Here is an 18,301-nt window from a genome sequence, read left to right as displayed (position 1 = left end):
GTGTTTATATTTAAGCAACTTGTTACCATGTTTGACCCCAACCTACAAGCCAACCTCTTTTCCCCTCCTTGGTGCCACCTTTCCTGTTCCAACTTCCATGTTCCAAATATCCTTCTATAATCAATAAAAAAATTTTTTTTGTGTGTGTGTATGGATTTAGTCCATAGTTTTGTACTTAATGAGGGGAAAACTAGACGGACTCAATAATAAGTGTATTTATATTTAAGCAACTTGTTCCCATGTTTGAACTCCAACCCACAAGCCACGCTCTTTCCCCCTCCTTGGCGCCACCTTTCCAGGAAAAAAAATTAATTACTTTCAGATATCTTTCTTAATATGAATTTACCTGTGCAAGTTCTGGGTGGGGCCTGGGTTGCAACCAACCAAGATGTTCTTCGCATGTTGTCTCTATGGATAGGTAAATTGATATTTTCTTGGACAGGTGGCAATTAATGTATCATAATTCGCAATGCCTATTAAATACTTTGTCCATGCACAATATGAAAGGGATTGTTGCTGCTTGCAATCTAAACCAAGTTGATAAATATGTTACTGTCATTTTATTTTTTTTCAAAAATATCATTTTATATATATAGATTTACTCCTGATCTCCAGATTAAAGTTCAATTTTTATCCTAGATTCTACGCTTCTATTTAAGGTTAGGTTTTGCGTCTGGAGTCGTCTTCTCCTCTCCCTGTCCGACCCCAATTCAGACGTATGCCAAATATAAAAGCTAACATGCTCGCGCTCCCCCATCGCCTCCCACCGTCTGTTCTCCTGAGAAGCAGCTTCGAGAGAGAAGAGAGAGAAGAGGGAGAGAGGAGGGAGAAGGGGGAGAAAAAAAAAAGAAGGAAAAAGACCGAGCTTTTGGGCACCAAACGGCCGTGGCGGGCGGGGGGAAGTCGTCGGATTTGCTACGTTGGTGACATTGACGTTCTCGAACAGGGGATTCCTTTTTTCGCCCAAAGTTTCGACTTTTATTCGTTTTCTCGGGCTCCTGCATGAGATATCCGAGGGATTCTCCGGTCTCTTCTCGCTTGGGCTCGAGTCAAAGAGGAGACTTCGCGCTCGGTTTGGAGGTTCTGCGCGATGCCGCCTGCGTCAGCAAAGCTCTCAAAGATGGCTTGCTGCTTCCTTCTCCTACCTCTTAATAGCTTTTGAAAGACTCTGATGTCCGGAAGATAGAGAAAAATTGGATTTTTTTTGGGTTTTTCTCTCTTTTTGTCGGATTCCAGCTGTTTGTGGGACTTTGGATTTGAACGTGCGGTAAAGGTGGGATCTTTCGTTTCCTCTGGGCATTCTTTTGGTTTGTTCTGGGCTTGGTTCTTTTGTTTCTCTTTTAATCTTGGAGAGGCAAGCTCTGTTTTTCTTGTTATTCTTGCTGCTCGGGAGTGATTAGGCTTTGGAGTGCTTGAAAGGAGGAAGCTTTTGGAATTTTTCTATTGACCGAGGCTGTTTTTTTTTAAAAAAAAATTATGAAGTCCAGTATCTGCTATCCATTTGAGGATTTTCGGAGCTTCACTTGCTGAAGAGATTGTGATTTGCGATTTTTCCTTCTCCTTCTCCTTTAGTTTGCAATTCCGGGTCCCTGTATTTAGTTGGCTTGATTGGAGATTAGATTGTTAACTTTCTATCTCCATTGTTTGGAAATTGGTAGTGATTGCATTTAAGGTGGCTTCACTGCTTGGGATTGGACAATAAGACAAGATGGCTAGAGGGAGAAGAAGGAAGTTTCATGTTAGTAAATTATACAGCTTTGCATGTGTTAGGCCGAAGTTTGAAGAAGACCACTCTCAGCTTGGAGGCCCGGGCTTCTCCCGAGTAGTCTCTGCCAATGACCCAGAAGATGCCATCAACCTAAGCTATGGATCTAACTATGTCTCTACCACCAAGTATACGTTAGCTACCTTCATTCCCAAGTCTTTGTTTGAGCAGTTCAGGAGGGTTGCTAACATATATTTCCTGATCTCGGGATGTCTCTCTTTCACCCCCTTGGCTCCTTACACTGCTTGGAGTGCAGTTTTTCCACTGATTGTGGTGATTGGAGCAACCATGGCAAAGGAGGCTGTTGAGGATTGGAGGCGCAGCCAGCAGGTAAATTTTTGGGCTCTTCTTGTTTAGGGGAAGAACTTGAATCTGGTATGATAATTATTGATGTGTGTGTGTGTATGTATGTATGTATGTATGCTTTCTTATTGACTTTTATGATCAATCTACAAAACTCTGCCATGTAAAATAAGAATTCTAGAGCTTGGTAACCATATCGTTAGATGATTGCAGATCTCCCTTCATTCTGAACTTTTTCCAACAATCTTTTTGGGTTTCCTGATGATTGACAAACAACCAAAGGAAATGCTGATATTATGAAAAATACTCGGTAATCATTACAGTAGTAGTAATAGTTGTATCACTGCATCTAGATATAGTTGCAGAAATTGGAACATTTTAGCCTTCTTAAAATTTGACGGAAGAGGTTTTAAAATAGATGTTTGACCCCATTGGTTGTTTAGGACCTGGAAAGCATTCAGTATCTAGTGAGTAGAAAGTTCCTTTCACTAAAAGAATATGAGTTTTCCTTTCTTGAAATGGTGGGAATGCTAAACGTTATCATGGATGCTGGCGTCTCAATGGTAGCAATTATGTTAGACTATGTCATCTGTATAAGTTTGGTTTTTCTGAAGGACATGAAAGTGAAATCAATATCTTTATAATTGTCCAACTGGACTTTTCTAATGATGAGTAATAATCTTCTATTGGTTGATCCAGACAAAGGAATACTGACATATTGTTACTTCTAAGAAAAAGGAAATTTGCTTACTTCATTTACAGATATTTAACTGATCATTATCATTTATATCGCTCTATTTTTAGTTCAGTTTTCTAAAAGATATATATATTTTTCCTTCTCCTAAACTGTATCTAAGTGTGGTATTATAATTTGGTTGCCAAAGAAGTGTAATTCTCTCATGTCGGCTTGCTTGTATATCTTAATTTAATGAACAATTCTGTGAAAAATCCCTTTTCCAGGATACTGAGGTGAACAATCGAAAGGTTAAAGTTCATCAAGGGGATGGTAATTTTGATTATACAGAATGGAAAAAATTGAGAGTTGGGAATATAGTGAAGGTGGATAAGGATGAATTCTTCCCTGCTGACCTTATTTTGCTTTCATCCAGTTATGAAAATGCAATTTGCTATGTCGAGACCATGAACCTTGATGGAGAAACAAATCTGAAATTGAAGCAATCATTGGAGGCAACTTCAATTTTTCAATCTGATTCTAGCTTCAAAGATTTTAAAGCAATAATCAGATGTGAAGACCCAAATGCAAGCCTCTATTCTTTTGTTGGAAGCATGGAACATGATGACAAGCAATACCCCCTCTCACCTCAGCAACTTCTTCTCAGGGACTCTAAGCTGCGCAACACTGATTACGTATATGGGGCTGTTATTTTCACAGGTCATGATACAAAAGTCATGCAAAATGCCACAAGCCCACCATCCAAAAGAAGCAAAATCGAAAGGAAAATGGATAAAATCATTTACCTCCTTCTGTCTGCTCTGGTCTTGATCTCAGCTGTTGGCTCGATTTTCTTTGGTATTGCAACCCATGATGACTTAGAAGATGGCAAGATGAAGAGATGGTATCTAAGACCGGATCAGTCTAAAATCTACTTTGATCCTAACCGAGCTCCTGCTGCAGCAGTACTGCACTTTTTGACGGCAATGATCCTGTATGGTTACTTCATCCCCATCTCCCTGTATGTATCCATAGAGATTGTCAAGGTGTTGCAGGCTATTTTCATCAACCAAGATATTCAAATGTATCATGAGGAATCAGACAAGCCTGCTCATGCTCGTACATCTAACTTGAATGAGGAACTTGGTCAAGTTGACACGATTCTCTCGGACAAGACGGGAACACTGACTTGCAATTCAATGGAGTTTATTAAATGCTCCATTGCTGGGACTGCTTATGGACACGGAGTTACAGAGGTTGAGAGAGCAATGACTAGAACAAAAGGAACCCCGTTGATTAATGAGTTAGACGATGAAGATCACGAAGAAAATCATGTGGATGCAAAATCTGCAATTAAAGGGTTTAATTTTGAGGACAGACGCATCATGAATCAGAATTGGGTTAATGAGCCTCATGCTGATGCCATTCAGAAATTTTTTCGGCTGTTGGCTATCTGCCATACTTGCATACCTGAAGCAGACAAAGACTCGGGGAAGATATCGTATGAAGCTGAGTCACCTGATGAGGCTGCCTTTGTTATTGCGGCAAGGGAACTAGGATTTGAATTTTACCAGAGGACACAGACAAGCATCTCTCTGCATGAACTGGATCCCATGTCGGGCAGGACAGTTGAAAGGTGAGAAATGTTTCATTCAACCTCTGCTTGATCAAACAGTTTCATGACCTGCTGGTAAGTTCTAATCAAACTTCAACTTATAGCCGAATGTTTTTCTCCTTTTTTCTTGCAGGTCATATAGGCTCTTAAATATCTTGGAGTTTAGTAGCTCTCGGAAGCGGATGTCTGTGATAGTTCAAGATGAGGAGGGGAAATTGCTACTACTCAGCAAAGGCGCTGACAGGTTTAAAAGTTACTACACCAATCTGCTTAGAAGTATAAGTTTAAAAGAAAACCAGGTTTCTCATTTCTCATGTTCTATTTTGAAAAAGATATGCAATCAAAATAACTTTTGTCTTTGCCCACTTTTTTTTACATGGATATAAACAGTGTAATGTTTGAAAGGCTTGCAAAGAATGGAAGGGAGTTCGAGGAAAAAACCAAGGAACACTTGAATGAGTATGCTGATGCAGGTTTAAGAACGTTAGTTCTTGCATATCGTGAACTTGATGAAGAAGAATACATGACTTTCAACAAAAAATTCATGGCGGCCAAGAATTTAGTTAGTGCTGATAGAGACGAAAAAATTGAGGAAGCTGCTGATATGATAGAGAGAGATTTGATTCTTCTTGGTGCCACTGCTGTTGAAGACAAACTGCAAGTCGGGGTGCGTAGAAGGTTCTCAAGGAATATAGTACATGTGAATCTTATAACCATCTTGTATATGCTAATGCTCACTTCTTCTAGAATGGGTCAATAGGTACCTGAGTGCATCGACAAACTTGCACAAGCTGGAATCAAGATTTGGGTACTTACTGGTGACAAGATGGAGACAGCCATCAATATAGGGTATTCCTTTGAAATACATATTTTCAGTTTCAAATGCTTGCTGTTTGTGGGTGTTTTTAATCTTGCTGGACACTATTCTTACCCAGTTAACTTTATGAATTTTTGCAGCTTCTCCTGTAGTCTACTAAGACAAGGAATGAATCAGATAATCATCACTTTGGAAACACCAGAAATTATAGGATTGGTGAAATCTGGGAACAAGGATGCCATTGCTAAGGTAAAAATTACGATTTATTGTTCTATTATCATGACAATATTTCTTATCAATGAGTAGTTCACCTTCTTATTCACTGAAAATAATCCTCATATCAGGGTATCTGAATCAGGACAACTTTAAGTGGTCAAGATACTATTTGAGTACCTAACTTGACAGCTCAAACTTCTAAACACTGAATGATAATCCTAATAACTAATAAAGATATAGAAGGAACATAAACAGTTTAAAGCTTAATTGCCAAAAGCAAGAGCAGGTATGACCAAGGTTCGCAATTCTGGTCTCAGTACCCGTTCCAGCACCATGTTGCTACAGTATCAGTACAGTTCATTTTGGTGTACCGACAGTAGGTTTTCCCCTGCACTAAATATTGGTTCAGCATGGGTACGGTGTTGCCCAGTATGTGCTAGTATGCACCGATATTGTGAACCTTGGATGTGATGGTGGCTTCTGCTGTAGGTGCAGCGAAACGGGTCTATCAGTAAAGATTAGCATGGGGAACATTAGGAAAGTGGGAGCATGGATGAGGAAACGTTAAGGAAGTGAGTATGCCGCCCTAAGACGAAGTTTTTAGCTAATAAGGCTTAAAGCTTGTCTCTTATGGCTGGAAATAGAAGTCAACAGTTGCTAAGTTGCTTGTTAAAGATTCTCCATTTCTTCAGCCTATATGTCTAAATGGTATCAGCTGATCATAAGTGTTAAAACAATGTGATTGAGAATATAACTGAAACACAGGGCAGTAGCACTGCGAATTAAACATCACGGGTGACTCCTTCACAACCACCTAGTTATGCCCAAACTTGTTTTATATGTTCAGTGCATGTTCTGAACTTCTGATGATATTCATTTCTTGGGACACTGACCAGATTTATCTCTACAGTTGCCATCATGATAGAATATCCAAAATCCGTGCTTGAATTACAAGCACTCAGAACAACTTTTGCATTTAAGACAATCTTTAGCTACAGTTCCGTATGTTAATATAGTACCATCTCTTGTAGGATGAGGTAGAGTTGGGGATGGAAGGTATATAAGTAATTTTAAATGTTAACAAATCATCTCAGTTAGATACTCCTGATTATCGACTGTATAAATATACTGTTCTTCCAGTTGTTTCTATGCTTTATTTATTCTCGATAGGCTACATGTAATGGGGAGGTTCATAAAATTGGAGAAAGTTTAGTGAATTTCCTTTCACTGCATTTTGATGACTATTATATAAAAGAAAAGATTAAAGATTAGTTTAACTGCCTTAGCACTATAGCACCTTGTCTAACCTCCTGATGAAAGTTAGAAATATTATTATTTGGACCTACATTTTAAAAGTTTTCTGTATTCTGATGCAACATTTCTCACCTGATTACTGAAGTTGCAAGCTCGGTCCTTACCAACATATTTACAGTTTGTTGTTGATACTTTAGGCATCAAAGGATAGTGTCATCCATCAGATAAGGGAGGGAAGGAAACTTATTAGTTCATCAAGTGCTGAATCATTTGCTTTGATCATTGATGGGAAGTCACTTACATATGCTTTGGAAGATGGTGTCAAGGACATGTTCTTGCAGCTGGCAATTGGCTGCGCATCAGTTATATGCTGCCGTTCGTCGCCCATACAGAAAGCCCTTGTGAGTTTTGGCAAAATTTTTAATAACATTATTGACCTTGGTTTCTCATCATTTAGTCATCCTCGCATTGAATCTAATGAAGGCATCATGGAATTGTCCAGGTCACACGACTTGTTAAAACTGGCACACGTAAAGTCACCTTAGCAATCGGTGACGGGGCCAATGATGTGGGCATGCTTCAAGAAGCAGATATAGGGGTTGGTATCAGTGGTGCTGAAGGAATGCAGGTCAGTCACATCAGAAAAAAATACTTGCAAACATATACGAGAATCTGATGCCAGACTGGACGTTTCTATCTGAAGCCTTTTTATTGTAATATTTTCTGTTGCACGAATTTCTGGTCTTCTTAGTATTAAAAATCTATTTTTTTTCCTGGAATGATGCTCAATTTCAGGCTGTAATGTCAAGTGATGTTGCCATTGCTCAGTTTAGATTTCTGGAGCGATTGCTACTTGTGCATGGGCATTGGTGTTATAGGAGGATCTCATCAATGGTATAGCCTCTGGACTTATAAATTTTATACTTGAATCTTCTTTGCAGCTGGTGTCTGACATGTTCCTCGCATTGCTTTGCAGATATGCTATTTCTTCTACAAGAACATCACATTTGGTCTCACCCTCTTCTTGTTTGAGGCATATGCATCATTCTCCGGTCAACCTGCATACAATGATTGGTTCATGTCATTCTATAATGTCTTCTTCACATCACTCCCTGTGATTGCTTTGGGAGTATTCGACCAGGATGTTTCTGCCCGATTTTGTCTCAAGGTCTGTCTTCAGCCCATCAGTCATAAATACATTTGTTTTCAATCAGATATATCTGTTTTCCCCAATTGTCCCCATGGTTTCACCAAAATATGAACTTTCGTCCCTGAAGAATGTAACCCAATATCCTATACACATGAGAATCAACAATACTTTGCTTCAATGAAGCATTCTAAACTTCCATAATTTCTTATCTGATATTTCATGCTTACTTTATGAACTAATCCTGAATTTGATCTCGGTTTCAATGCAGTTTCCCATGCTCTACCAAGAAGGCGTGCAAAATGTTCTCTTCAGCTGGACCCGCCTTCTTTCTTGGATGTTCAATGGCATCTTGAATGCAATCGCTATCTTGTTCTTCTGCACCAGTGCCTTCCAGCACCAGGCCTTCCGCAAAGGTGGCGAGGTCGTGGGCTTCGAAGTTCTCGGGGCCACCATGTACACTTGCGTGGTGTGGGTTGTGAACTGCCAAATGGCACTCTCTGTCAGCTACTTCACTTTGATACAGCACATCTTCATATGGGGCGGCGTTGCTCTTTGGTATCTCTTCCTCCTGGTCTATGGAGCCATCATCCCCACCATATCCACCACTGCCTTCATGGTATTCGTTGAGGCGCTGGCTCCTGCGCCTTCTTATTGGATTGTGACACTCTTCGTGGTGCTGGCTACTCTCATTCCCTACTTCGCCTTTGCTGCAATTCAGATGCGCTTCTTTCCAATGTACCATAACATGGTTCAGTGGATACGGTTGGAAGGGCGAGCAGATGATCCTGAGTACTGCCAGGTGGTGCGCCAGAGGTCGGTGAGACCAACGACAGTTGGGGTCTCTGCGCGCCTTGATAAGGTTAGTCAGTTAATAACAAGGAAAGTCCACCATGCAGTTCACTCGCTGTAAAAGCTTCTGTCGTCTGAGTCTCACTCCTTGTACAGTTACACTCTCGATCCGCTGCTTCTAAAAGAGGTTCATGTTGAACTCGCTGAGCAGCTCAAAGATGGTTCCTTAATGAAGGAAAGCAGGTTTGGAGTGAGATTGCTTCCCATGGAGGGACGGCATTGACTCAAGTTTTTACGTTCAGATGCAGGGTATCGCTGCAGTATAATTTGTTAGTCAGGTGACCAAAAGCAAAGTCCACAGAAGAGTTGTATATTTCAACCACTGGCCCCCTTTTTGGGTGCATTATTTTTTTTTTAAATTTTTGTGCCTTACAATAACCTCTATATAGTCACATAGTGGAAATACATATAGTTTCGTTTTCATCAAATTCCTCTCTTTTGCTGCTTATTGTTCCCAATATCACAGAAAGCTGCCTGCTTGTGAAGCCATATTATGAGAGCTTGGTCGAGGTAGACTGTAGAGCATGTTTATCTCATTAATACGATATTTTGGCACTTCTTGAAAGGAGAACATAGACAAGCTCAGAAAGTTTCATGGGGGAGGTGGCTATTGGAAACTAGCTTCTCCTCATCGAAGTAAGATAAAAATAAATTGAACTCTGGAAACTTTAGAGAAATATATGCTCCAAAAATTATATACCAAACAAAGACATTGTAGCATCTAGCCTCCAACAGTGGAGGAATTAAAATTTGTGCATAATGAGTGAAGGTTGAGACAGATTTTGGTCATTGGTCTGTGCTTGCTTAAAGAGATTAGAACCACAGATTTTCGGTTCAAGATGGAGTATTTTGATCTGCTAGAGTGGAGTGCCTAATGTTACATGGCATCTCAAATGATTGATGACCAACTTAAAATTTAGGTCTTCGCACAGGCAAGTGGCTCTTCACCCCTTAAAACTAACCACAGCCTTGATTTTTTAGGGCTGTTTTTCTCTTTCATGTTAGTTTAGCATTTGTTGGTCAAAAAACACTCGACAGACTGTATGCTTGCGAGCATGAGATGAAAAATTATGAGCAGTTTAAGAGGTTTCTCATCGAATCATGACAAACAAGATTCCAGGACTAGATGTTCATATACCTCCATAATACATTTAAACCTGCAATTCTGCCATTTGTTACTTCACAATTAAACTGAAAAGTTGCTGGTTATGTTCCAGCTAAAGATATGCCATGACAAGTTATTAATGTATTGCAGGGATGGGCATCCTATAATAAGGTTCACAAGTGGAGCCTGTTTTGATGGTGAAACAAGTTGCCTTCTGTTCATACGAGTGGAAAGGTGTCAATACTCAAAAGTAAAAGATTAAAGAAATTTGAATGATCATAAAGATCCTGCAATCAAAGATTGGTTTTTGGGTGGAATGGAGGAAGAAACGACCGCTACCGATTACTGCAATGAATGATCCGATCGGTCCGAGCCATGCACGTTGAGGCCCTGCAGGCATGGGCTCCTTGTAGTGTGGCAATGGTGTCGTCGGTGTTGCCGTCGAAGCCATCCTAAGATGCCGAAATGGAGCAAGAGAGGAGGAAGGGAAAGATGGGCAGAGAGAAGCTAAGGTCCATGTTGTTGGATAAAGTTCCTCTTTAGAAAATAAGGGACAATTTAGGTGGCAAGGCATTCTTCCTATATGACCTAGCCATCGGTGCCTGCATTGCACCTAAATTGAACCTAAATTGCTTGTGTTAATTACTTGTTTAAATAATGGAGATGTACATCTTTCTCAACTCGAGCACACTTTAGACATAGAATTGCTGTTGTTTTTCGAGATAGCAAGTACGTAGAGAAGCATATAGCTAAGATTTTACTTTTTTTTCTCATTTCTTTCCTTCTCTTTATATGTTCTCGATAGTGGTCTACGCCATCATGTAGAAGCAAACTCTCTCAATTTATGATCAATCTTTTCTTCAATAATCTTTTTATATATAGATAAATAAATATTTCACTGAGACGTTGGTCAATCAACGAAGCATAATAACTTTGTTGCGATGGTTCAAGTCGACAAACTTCTAGATATTTTTTGAATTCTAAATTTTTACCGTAATTAAATTGATTCGCAGCGTTCGCTAAACTGCATGCCTCTTTAGAATTTGAAACAGCCATTGTAATTCGACTGTTAGTGTGCTACCCTAGCAACTATTACTAGATGTAGTTAATAAAGTTTACTGTGACGTCATATCTTGAAATTGTAATATTATTATTTTTTTATTTTTAATATGTTTACATATTTTTAATTTCTAATACGATAGAAAAGGGCAATCATAATTGTGAACGTTGAAAACATCTTTCAAAACAAATGAAGATGCTGTACTCCAAGTACAACTAAACTGATGTGGCACTATATGCGCCACGTTTTTGATAGTCACATGAACAAGTCACTTATTAGCGTCTCTCTAGCATATAGTCATTCTTTCCCTGAAATAGAGATCAGCCCAGGTACTTAATGTACGGCACACGATAGAAGCCCATTAGAAAGATGCCACGTTTCCATTTTTTGACGTATAAATGGACCTGGAAAAGGACCTGGCATTCGCACCTTGCTCTTTTCCCTCATTCCCTCCCCTCTCGCCGCGCTGCGACGGACGTGAAAACCTAGGGTTTCCGAATGGCGCTTTCGGGGCGTCTCAGGTCTGCCCTCCCTTTCGTCCACCAGATCCTCAGAGCCGATGGAGGCTTTGGAAACCCTAACATCGCCGCCACCTCTGAGGTGAATCGAGCCAATATGGTTTTATGGCACTTCCACTTTCCCGCTTAAATGTTTTTTTTTTAAAAAAAATGATCACATGTTCTTGATTCGAGTGAGATCTTACTGTTTTCTTGGAAGAAATCTCTAAAATTAATTGACATTTGATTTCGAGGTTATTACACTTCATTTGATTGCTTCCTTTGCTCTGAACTTTGAAAAAATTATGATGATATTTCGGAATTTCAGATATTCTTCAATTTGTTATCTGTGATGGAATTTGACCGTCTGGCATTCCCCTATCGCAGTGTTTGAGGAACTTTGCGACTCAGGCAAAGTCAAACGAAGCAAACGTTAAGGTAAAGGAAATTCCTTTGGACATCCCTCATATTCTGTGATTGAAGACAAGGAAATATTCGGGTTGAGTTTTTCTAATGACTTTCTGATCTGTCTGTGTATTAACTTTATAAAAGAAGATTGATAAAGCTACTTTTGTGGATTGGATTGTTTTTTCTGAGTTCGTATACTGGTAGAATTATTTGGCACGTGTGTGTGTATACCTACGCGCAGACATAACCTTTTTAACCAGTATCATCACCTTTTATTTTACTCTTATCCAAATGATAAGTCTATTCAAGAACTGTTGATTTGACTCCAAGAAGCAGGGAAATGATATTCATAAGAAGTAACCAAGCATAAATGATGTAGTTTAAATAATCGGGAGGCATGTCTTTCCAGCAGCACCAACAATAAGAGAGAGAGAGAGAGAGAGAGAGAGAGAGAGAGAGAGAGAGAGAAGGGAGGAGGCTGGGGGAGAGGGTAGTCCATCTTTTGAAATCCATAAACTTGGTCACGCTTATATTGCGATTTATATTTTTTCCTCTTTGTCTATACTTTAAGATAAGTTAATATAGTGAAGACCTGTAAGACATGCAAAGCTTGAAGGAAACCAACCAATTTGATAGTATTTATAGATATTGTTGAGCTAAGTTGATATGGGAGTTGTTTCTTTGGATGCATAAGTACGTGCTCAAAGTATGCTAACATTTAGGATGAGCATTTGCAGAGTTCAGGAGCATAAATTGATTGTTTTTTTGTGAGTTAACAATTAACAATTAAACTAAAAGAGTAATTGTGTGTGTGACATTGCTTGAAAAAATTAGCACTTCTTGAAAGCGATTAGTTTGGTATTATGATCAGCAAAGTTCGCAATCTCGATACTATATTCCGTACTGATACTATGCTGGTATCATATCGATATGCCTAGTACGAGAGTCAGTTTAGCACACTAACTCTTAGTACGTCTGCTGAGTCTCAATTTGGCACCGATAGGGTATAGTATGGCTGGTACGGGGTGATATGCACTTGTATGACAAACCTTGATAATAAGAATGCTTTTTGCAAAAACAGAAATCAAAATGCTAGCCAATTTTTGGCTTATTCTTAAGTGTAACACCTACCTTGTTTCCATAAAAATAATAGGTCAATGTGGACCTAACCCAAATTCAACTTATGATTTGCTATGTCAAACAATTATGGTCTCTGAAAAAATTACAAGAATACAACAAGAGAACGACATTATGTGAATTTGTATTATGGTCTCTGAAATTTTATAGTCTCACTAGTTTTGACTAGTCTCACTTTCTTGTAAGTTTTATTTCTTGGTTTTTTCATGCTGATTTTTGCGTGCAATTACAGGTGCCATTGTCGTTATTTGGAGGTTCAGGAAACTATGCATCTGCTCCGTTTCTTGCAGCCTCCAAAGCAAATATGTTGGACAAGGTTGAATCTGAGGTTCTTGACATTGTTGAGGCATCCTAGAGGAGCCCTCTGTTCTCACAGTTCATCAAGGATTTGTCAGTACCTAGGGAGTCTAGGGTAAATGCTGTAAAAGAAGTATTTGCTGAAGCTGGTTTTTCAGATGTCACAAAGAATTTCTTGGGTATGTCCTAAATAAGTTTGCTTTTTCGAAATTGGTTTTCATTTAATGATTAATAGACAATTTTGGGGTGTAGGATGCAAATGTCTTTTCTATTTATGTGACATCATAACGAAACCTACAGCATGAGATGTGCTCGGTTAACTGGTGCTATGCTTCAAGGATTTTTTAGTTTTGCATAATTGGATGACATTGCCTGAACAGCTCTACATTATGTGTTGCTACCAGTCTTTTATCTGACATTTTGTGTACGGCATGTAGGTATTACTATGGCATGCGTTCGTGATCCAGGGATAGAATTGGGATGAGTTTTTAATATTTTTGTGATATTTTTCATCTGTGTCTGCTTATCCAGAGGGCATATGCCTGGTGCATCTGTTTAGATTCTGCGTCATATTCTAGTGATGTCTTAAGTTTTTCACAGATTATGTCTGCCCGAACTAATGGAAAGCTTAACCAATTTATGAAAACCATAATTACTTTTCCACTTTTTCTAGCCCACCCAACTAGTCTGGAATTAAGGCTTAGTTACGTATCAACTTTTTATTTACCAAAGCTTCCTTTTGTTATGCATGATTTCTGGAGCACTCTACCATCACAAAATGCTTTTCTCCAGCTTGGAAGTTGCTCTATGACTGTTATCATTCTGTTGATTTATATTTCTTTCATGCATAGGTAGATGACATACATGCTCTTATCCATCTTACATTCTTATTGTGCATATCCTCATGAATTATGTCATCTCATAATGCTCATATCATTTTTGAGATATTTATTTTATCACGTAAAATACCATATTTCTCAATTGTTGTATACTGTATATTATTTTTTTTGCCCAAAGTTCATGGGTGTGCAAGCATATTAGTATTACCCGTTGCCCTTTGGCTTATAACTGCAAGTTTTTATTTATAACCGCCTCCCCCCCGCCCCCCCAACCCCCAACCACCACCACCAAAAAAGAAAAACATTGACTCCCTTATCATTATATTGACATTCTAATTTTTGATTTCCTTTTTTGGATCTATACTAGCTGTCTTGGTTGATAATGGAAGACTTAGACATATAGGGCGTATTTCTTGTCACGCCCCCGCCTCTGCGAGGCACGTGAGGCACCTAGTGCCCACGTGGGGGCCACATGAGGGGGGAACACGGGGCTCCCCTGCCAGATATTGTCCGGTTCTGGGGCTTCACGCAAGCGTCCTTCACCCCTCCCCGGTTTTGTTTTCCACCCAAAACGCGTCTGCAGGATTAGGAGACACCCGCCTCATATGCCCAGGCTCTGGAACGAGTCTTTCCGATGTGGGACTATTGGGCCTCACACCCTTCCCACCATCGGACAAGAGTCGTCCTCGGCTCTGATACCAAATGTCACGCCCCCGCCTCTGCGAGGCACGTGAGGCACCTAGTGCCCACGTGGGGGCCACATGAGGGGGGACCACGGGGCTCCCCTGCCAGATATTGTCCGGTTCTGGGGCTTCACGCAAGCGTCCTTCACCCCTCCCCGGTTTTGTTTTCCACCCAAAACGCGTCTGCAGGATTAGGAGACACCCGCCTCATATGCCCAGGCTCTGGAACGAGTCTTTCCGATGTGGGACTATTGGGCCTCACATTTCTAAGAGATTTTTTGAATTGGCAATGGCTCACAAGGGTGAAGTGAAAGTGATTGTCACAACTGTTATTGTAAGTTCACCTCTTCCTTTTTTGCACTATTTATATGGATGATAGCTAATGTGAAGTTCATTTATCAAGGAAAAGTAGAATGATGAGACCCTAAGTGAAAATGAGTCAACAAAAAAGTATTCCTTGACCCTTTATTTTGCAAGCCACTGTTGGATTGAATAGCATGCTTTCTGACTGGCAATTACATTGTGCTGAAATATGTAAATATTTATGTAGAGTTTATGGTTATGTGTTTAATAGTTCTTGCTCGCATGCAAAATTAGGAATAGGAAGAAATCACATTTATTTTGACTTAAAAATGTTTTTTTTTATCCTATCTTTTCCCCCTTCTAGTAAGGTTGCTTATTGCTACAGGGTGTCCAACAAAATATGTGCTTCTAAGCTATTTTTTATAAATATATGTACACAGATGTGCATACGTATGCATGTTCATGTATGAGGTTTTCCACACCGGTTGTACTATTAACTTGTCTGAATTTGCAATCAGCCATTTTTCCCTTTTGGAGTGTGTCTGAGTGTTTTCATATGGCCTGGGCTGCTGCCCACGTGAATATATTGTTTTAAAACTTAGCTTGTAATCATGGTATCAAACAATCATGAACGTATAGGATACACTTGGGTGTTAAACTTGGCATGATTCATAAAATCAAATTCAAAATTTGGATTGGTATAGCATGCAGAGTTTGTGTACAGATTTGATCCAGTTTTATCAATTTCTTTCTGGCAAATTAGATTTAATTCTTGCTCTGGTTGGAGATGGGCCTGTCGGCCAATTTTCATCTTTACCTGTTGAGTCTGGTATGGTCAGGCAAAGTTTATTTTAGTTGGATCTAGTTTTGCATTACCCAGTTCCTAAATTAATTGGACAGTTGTGTCTAGGCTTGGAGCCAGTACCAGATTCCAGAGTTTAGATATCAAGACCATGTTGAGGTTGTGTAGTTTGGTTCCATCCTACCCGCTTGCACCTCTACTTGTTTGACTTCCTCAGAGACATCTGTACCCTTTTCAGGAGCAGTGTTGACATGAACATCATAAATCGGCTGGCACTTGTGTGTTCAGATCAATTTGGCCATTATGATGGCTGTGTGTGACATATGTAACATCAACCATTACTGCAATGGCGACAAATTAGCTATTTTGCCCATTATGAATTATACCTTTTCTCTTTCATTCTCCGCTGACTGATTATTTACTTTTCTGTCATGTTTTAAATTAAATAAATGGTTTATTATTTGTTATTCAATGTTCATGGTACCTTTGGGCCCACATTCTTGAGACTGGATAATAAATAGTTCTGTAGCTTCGTTGGTATAGGTTGGAGTCGGTATAACATGGATCAACATTCTTTTGGGAAAATGATGTAGAGAAGAGGAATAGGCGGCAGGGATGTAAGATGGTTGTAGAATTAAAGTAGAATAAGGTTTGCATTTCGTTGAATCATCTAGAGCTATAGACATTTAAGATGGGCAGTTAATATTGCTAAACTAAAAGAAGTGGAAAAAAGAGATCTCTCAGCCAATCCTTCAAGTCAATTGTTACAGCATAGTTGCCATTCATTCAAGATGTTCTTTTGATAGTCTTTTAAATTATACTTTCTAGTAGTTGAAATTTACTTTCTAGTAGTTGAAATTTTAGCTAAGTTAATTGTTTTCTGCATCTTGTTCGTAGCCACTTCCTACTGAAGAGGAAAAAGAACTGAAGCAAGTATTGCAAGAAATTCTTGGACAAGGGAAAACTGTAATTATTGAACAAAAGGTAACTCCTTGTTGCATAATGAATTGCTTATAATTTGCTTAGGTGAATTTTTGTAAAAGTTGGCCTTTCGAGATTCAAAGATTGGTTAATGGATTTCTTGATAGCTTCCCCCTTCCAAGGGATGCAGCCTCTTTGCTTTCAATTCTCTCTTTTCAGAAAAAAGAAAAAAACTTTTTCAAGTATCTCACGCTTTATCAATGTTCCCATATTGTATGCTCTGCTGCTGTTTGGACACGCTTGTAACTTTTGCCATCACCATGAGCATAACCGTATTTCGAAATTGTCTCATGTAGCAAATTATCATATTTACTCAAGGAAAATTGTGATACATTAGTTTAGGAAATTACTTTATTTTTCAAGAAAAAAAGATTGAAAAGGCATGTCCCTAGGACATTGAAACTGTTCCCATAAAGGCCTAAACTGAGCAAACACTTCAAAAAATAAAGGAGCAGCCGTTTCCCTCTCGAAGTTGGATGTTGAATGATCTTGGTGGCTATTGAGCATCCTAGTATTTTTTGTGTTTTCCCACGAGTTAGTTGTCTTTATCTTTATCTTTTGGTGTCATTTTTTTTGTTTTTGTATTATTACTAGCTGTATCCAGATGACTTTTGAGGTTTACTTGATTGACAATAAGTTGGTGCAGTAAAACTTCCTTCTCTTTATATATTGGCTTTGCAGATTGATCCCGGCATTCTTGGAGGTTTGGTGGTTGAATTCGGGCAGAAAGTATTTGACATGTCTATAAAGACCAGGGCAAAGCAAATGGAGAAGTTCTTGAGGGAACCAATTAATTTTGGCAGCTTAAGGTAACCCAGATTGGTAGCTCCTAGCACAACAACTTACCTGGTGGACCGTTCGATGGAATTCCTCCTCTGTTTCTCTGGTTGGAATAAAATTTTGAGAGAAGAGCTCTTACAGGGCGTGGCCCTATATAAATCTTTCCTTTTTTTTCCATTGCTTGTCTCTTCAAATTTAAGCTTTTAAAAAACTTATATTAAGAGCGGGCAATTTATATTTTTTTTTCAGTGAATGGATATATTTTTAGTTTTATTGTCGGCGTATTATTATGCTGTCCTAACACAGGCATGGTTCTTCGTTAATTTGGTGTGATTTGACACATCTTCATGTGTCGACGGCTTTTCCAGTGCGAGATGATGATGGCGATGATGATAGTGATGGCTCTCGCATAACGAAGCATTCTTTATGCCAAAAACTTTGTAATGAAAAAAATAAAAATAAAGGAGATTGTTCTTGGATAATTTGATTGGACCCGGTTAGCATTTGAGCGCAAAGTTATTCTGAGTGGCGCTAAACCGTTAACATGCGCTATCATACAAGTCCCAGAATCCGGTATTTTCTTCACACTCTGATTTGGTGGGCTGTGTGACGTTAAGCGCCAGTTCTCTTCTTGTATTTTTCCTTGAAAGTTGGTGAATAGCTGGTTGCATTTTTCTTGAAAGTTGGTGGCCCTCGCCCAAATCTATGACGAAGTATTGGACCCTCAAACTTTCATCTACCTGTCCTTTGATGATTCATTAAAACTT

At 39.2% G+C, this 18,301-nt stretch overlaps 1 protein-coding gene, 1 long non-coding RNA gene and 1 pseudogene across 5 annotated transcripts; 2 read left to right on the top strand and 1 right to left on the bottom strand.

Annotated features, from left to right (window-relative positions):
* Positions 1 to 693: 693 nt before the first annotated feature.
* Positions 694 to 9,070, top strand: LOC103701969 (putative phospholipid-transporting ATPase 9). 4 transcript variants are annotated; one of them, XM_008784204.4, is made up of 12 exons: positions 694 to 2,095; positions 3,029 to 4,377; positions 4,490 to 4,600; positions 4,747 to 5,023; positions 5,117 to 5,205; positions 5,314 to 5,422; positions 6,841 to 7,044; positions 7,146 to 7,271; positions 7,439 to 7,537; positions 7,620 to 7,811; positions 8,062 to 8,652; positions 8,739 to 9,070. In XM_008784204.4, the coding sequence occupies exons 1-12, from the start codon at positions 1,709 to 1,711 to the stop codon at positions 8,778 to 8,780; spliced, it is 3,576 nt and encodes a 1,191-aa protein (XP_008782426.2). In that variant the 5' UTR covers positions 694 to 1,708; the 3' UTR covers positions 8,781 to 9,070. The 4 variants fall into 4 exon arrangements, with proteins under 4 accessions (XP_008782426.2, XP_008782425.2, XP_017697041.2 ...); XM_008784203.4 differs by having other exon boundaries at positions 8,062 to 9,070; XM_017841552.3 differs by having other exon boundaries at positions 1,781 to 2,095; positions 3,178 to 4,377; positions 8,062 to 9,070.
* Positions 9,071 to 9,761: 691 nt separating this feature from the next.
* On the bottom strand, positions 9,762 to 10,348 carry LOC113462401. The gene is made up of 2 exons (XR_003384663.2): positions 10,087 to 10,348; positions 9,762 to 9,961 (listed from the first exon to the last, which is right to left on the bottom strand). It is a non-coding gene; the product is annotated as an uncharacterized LOC113462401 (long non-coding RNA).
* An 890-nt stretch (positions 10,349 to 11,238) lies between these two features.
* Positions 11,239 to 17,807, top strand: LOC103701970 (annotated as a pseudogene).
* The last annotated feature ends 494 nt before the right edge of the window (positions 17,808 to 18,301 follow it).

The sequence above is a fragment of the Phoenix dactylifera genome, chromosome 6 (genome assembly GCF_009389715.1).
Source record: "Phoenix dactylifera cultivar Barhee BC4 chromosome 6, palm_55x_up_171113_PBpolish2nd_filt_p, whole genome shotgun sequence".
Taxonomy (NCBI): domain Eukaryota; kingdom Viridiplantae; phylum Streptophyta; class Magnoliopsida; order Arecales; family Arecaceae; genus Phoenix; species Phoenix dactylifera.
This window is presented reverse-complemented; position numbering and strand designations above follow the sequence as displayed.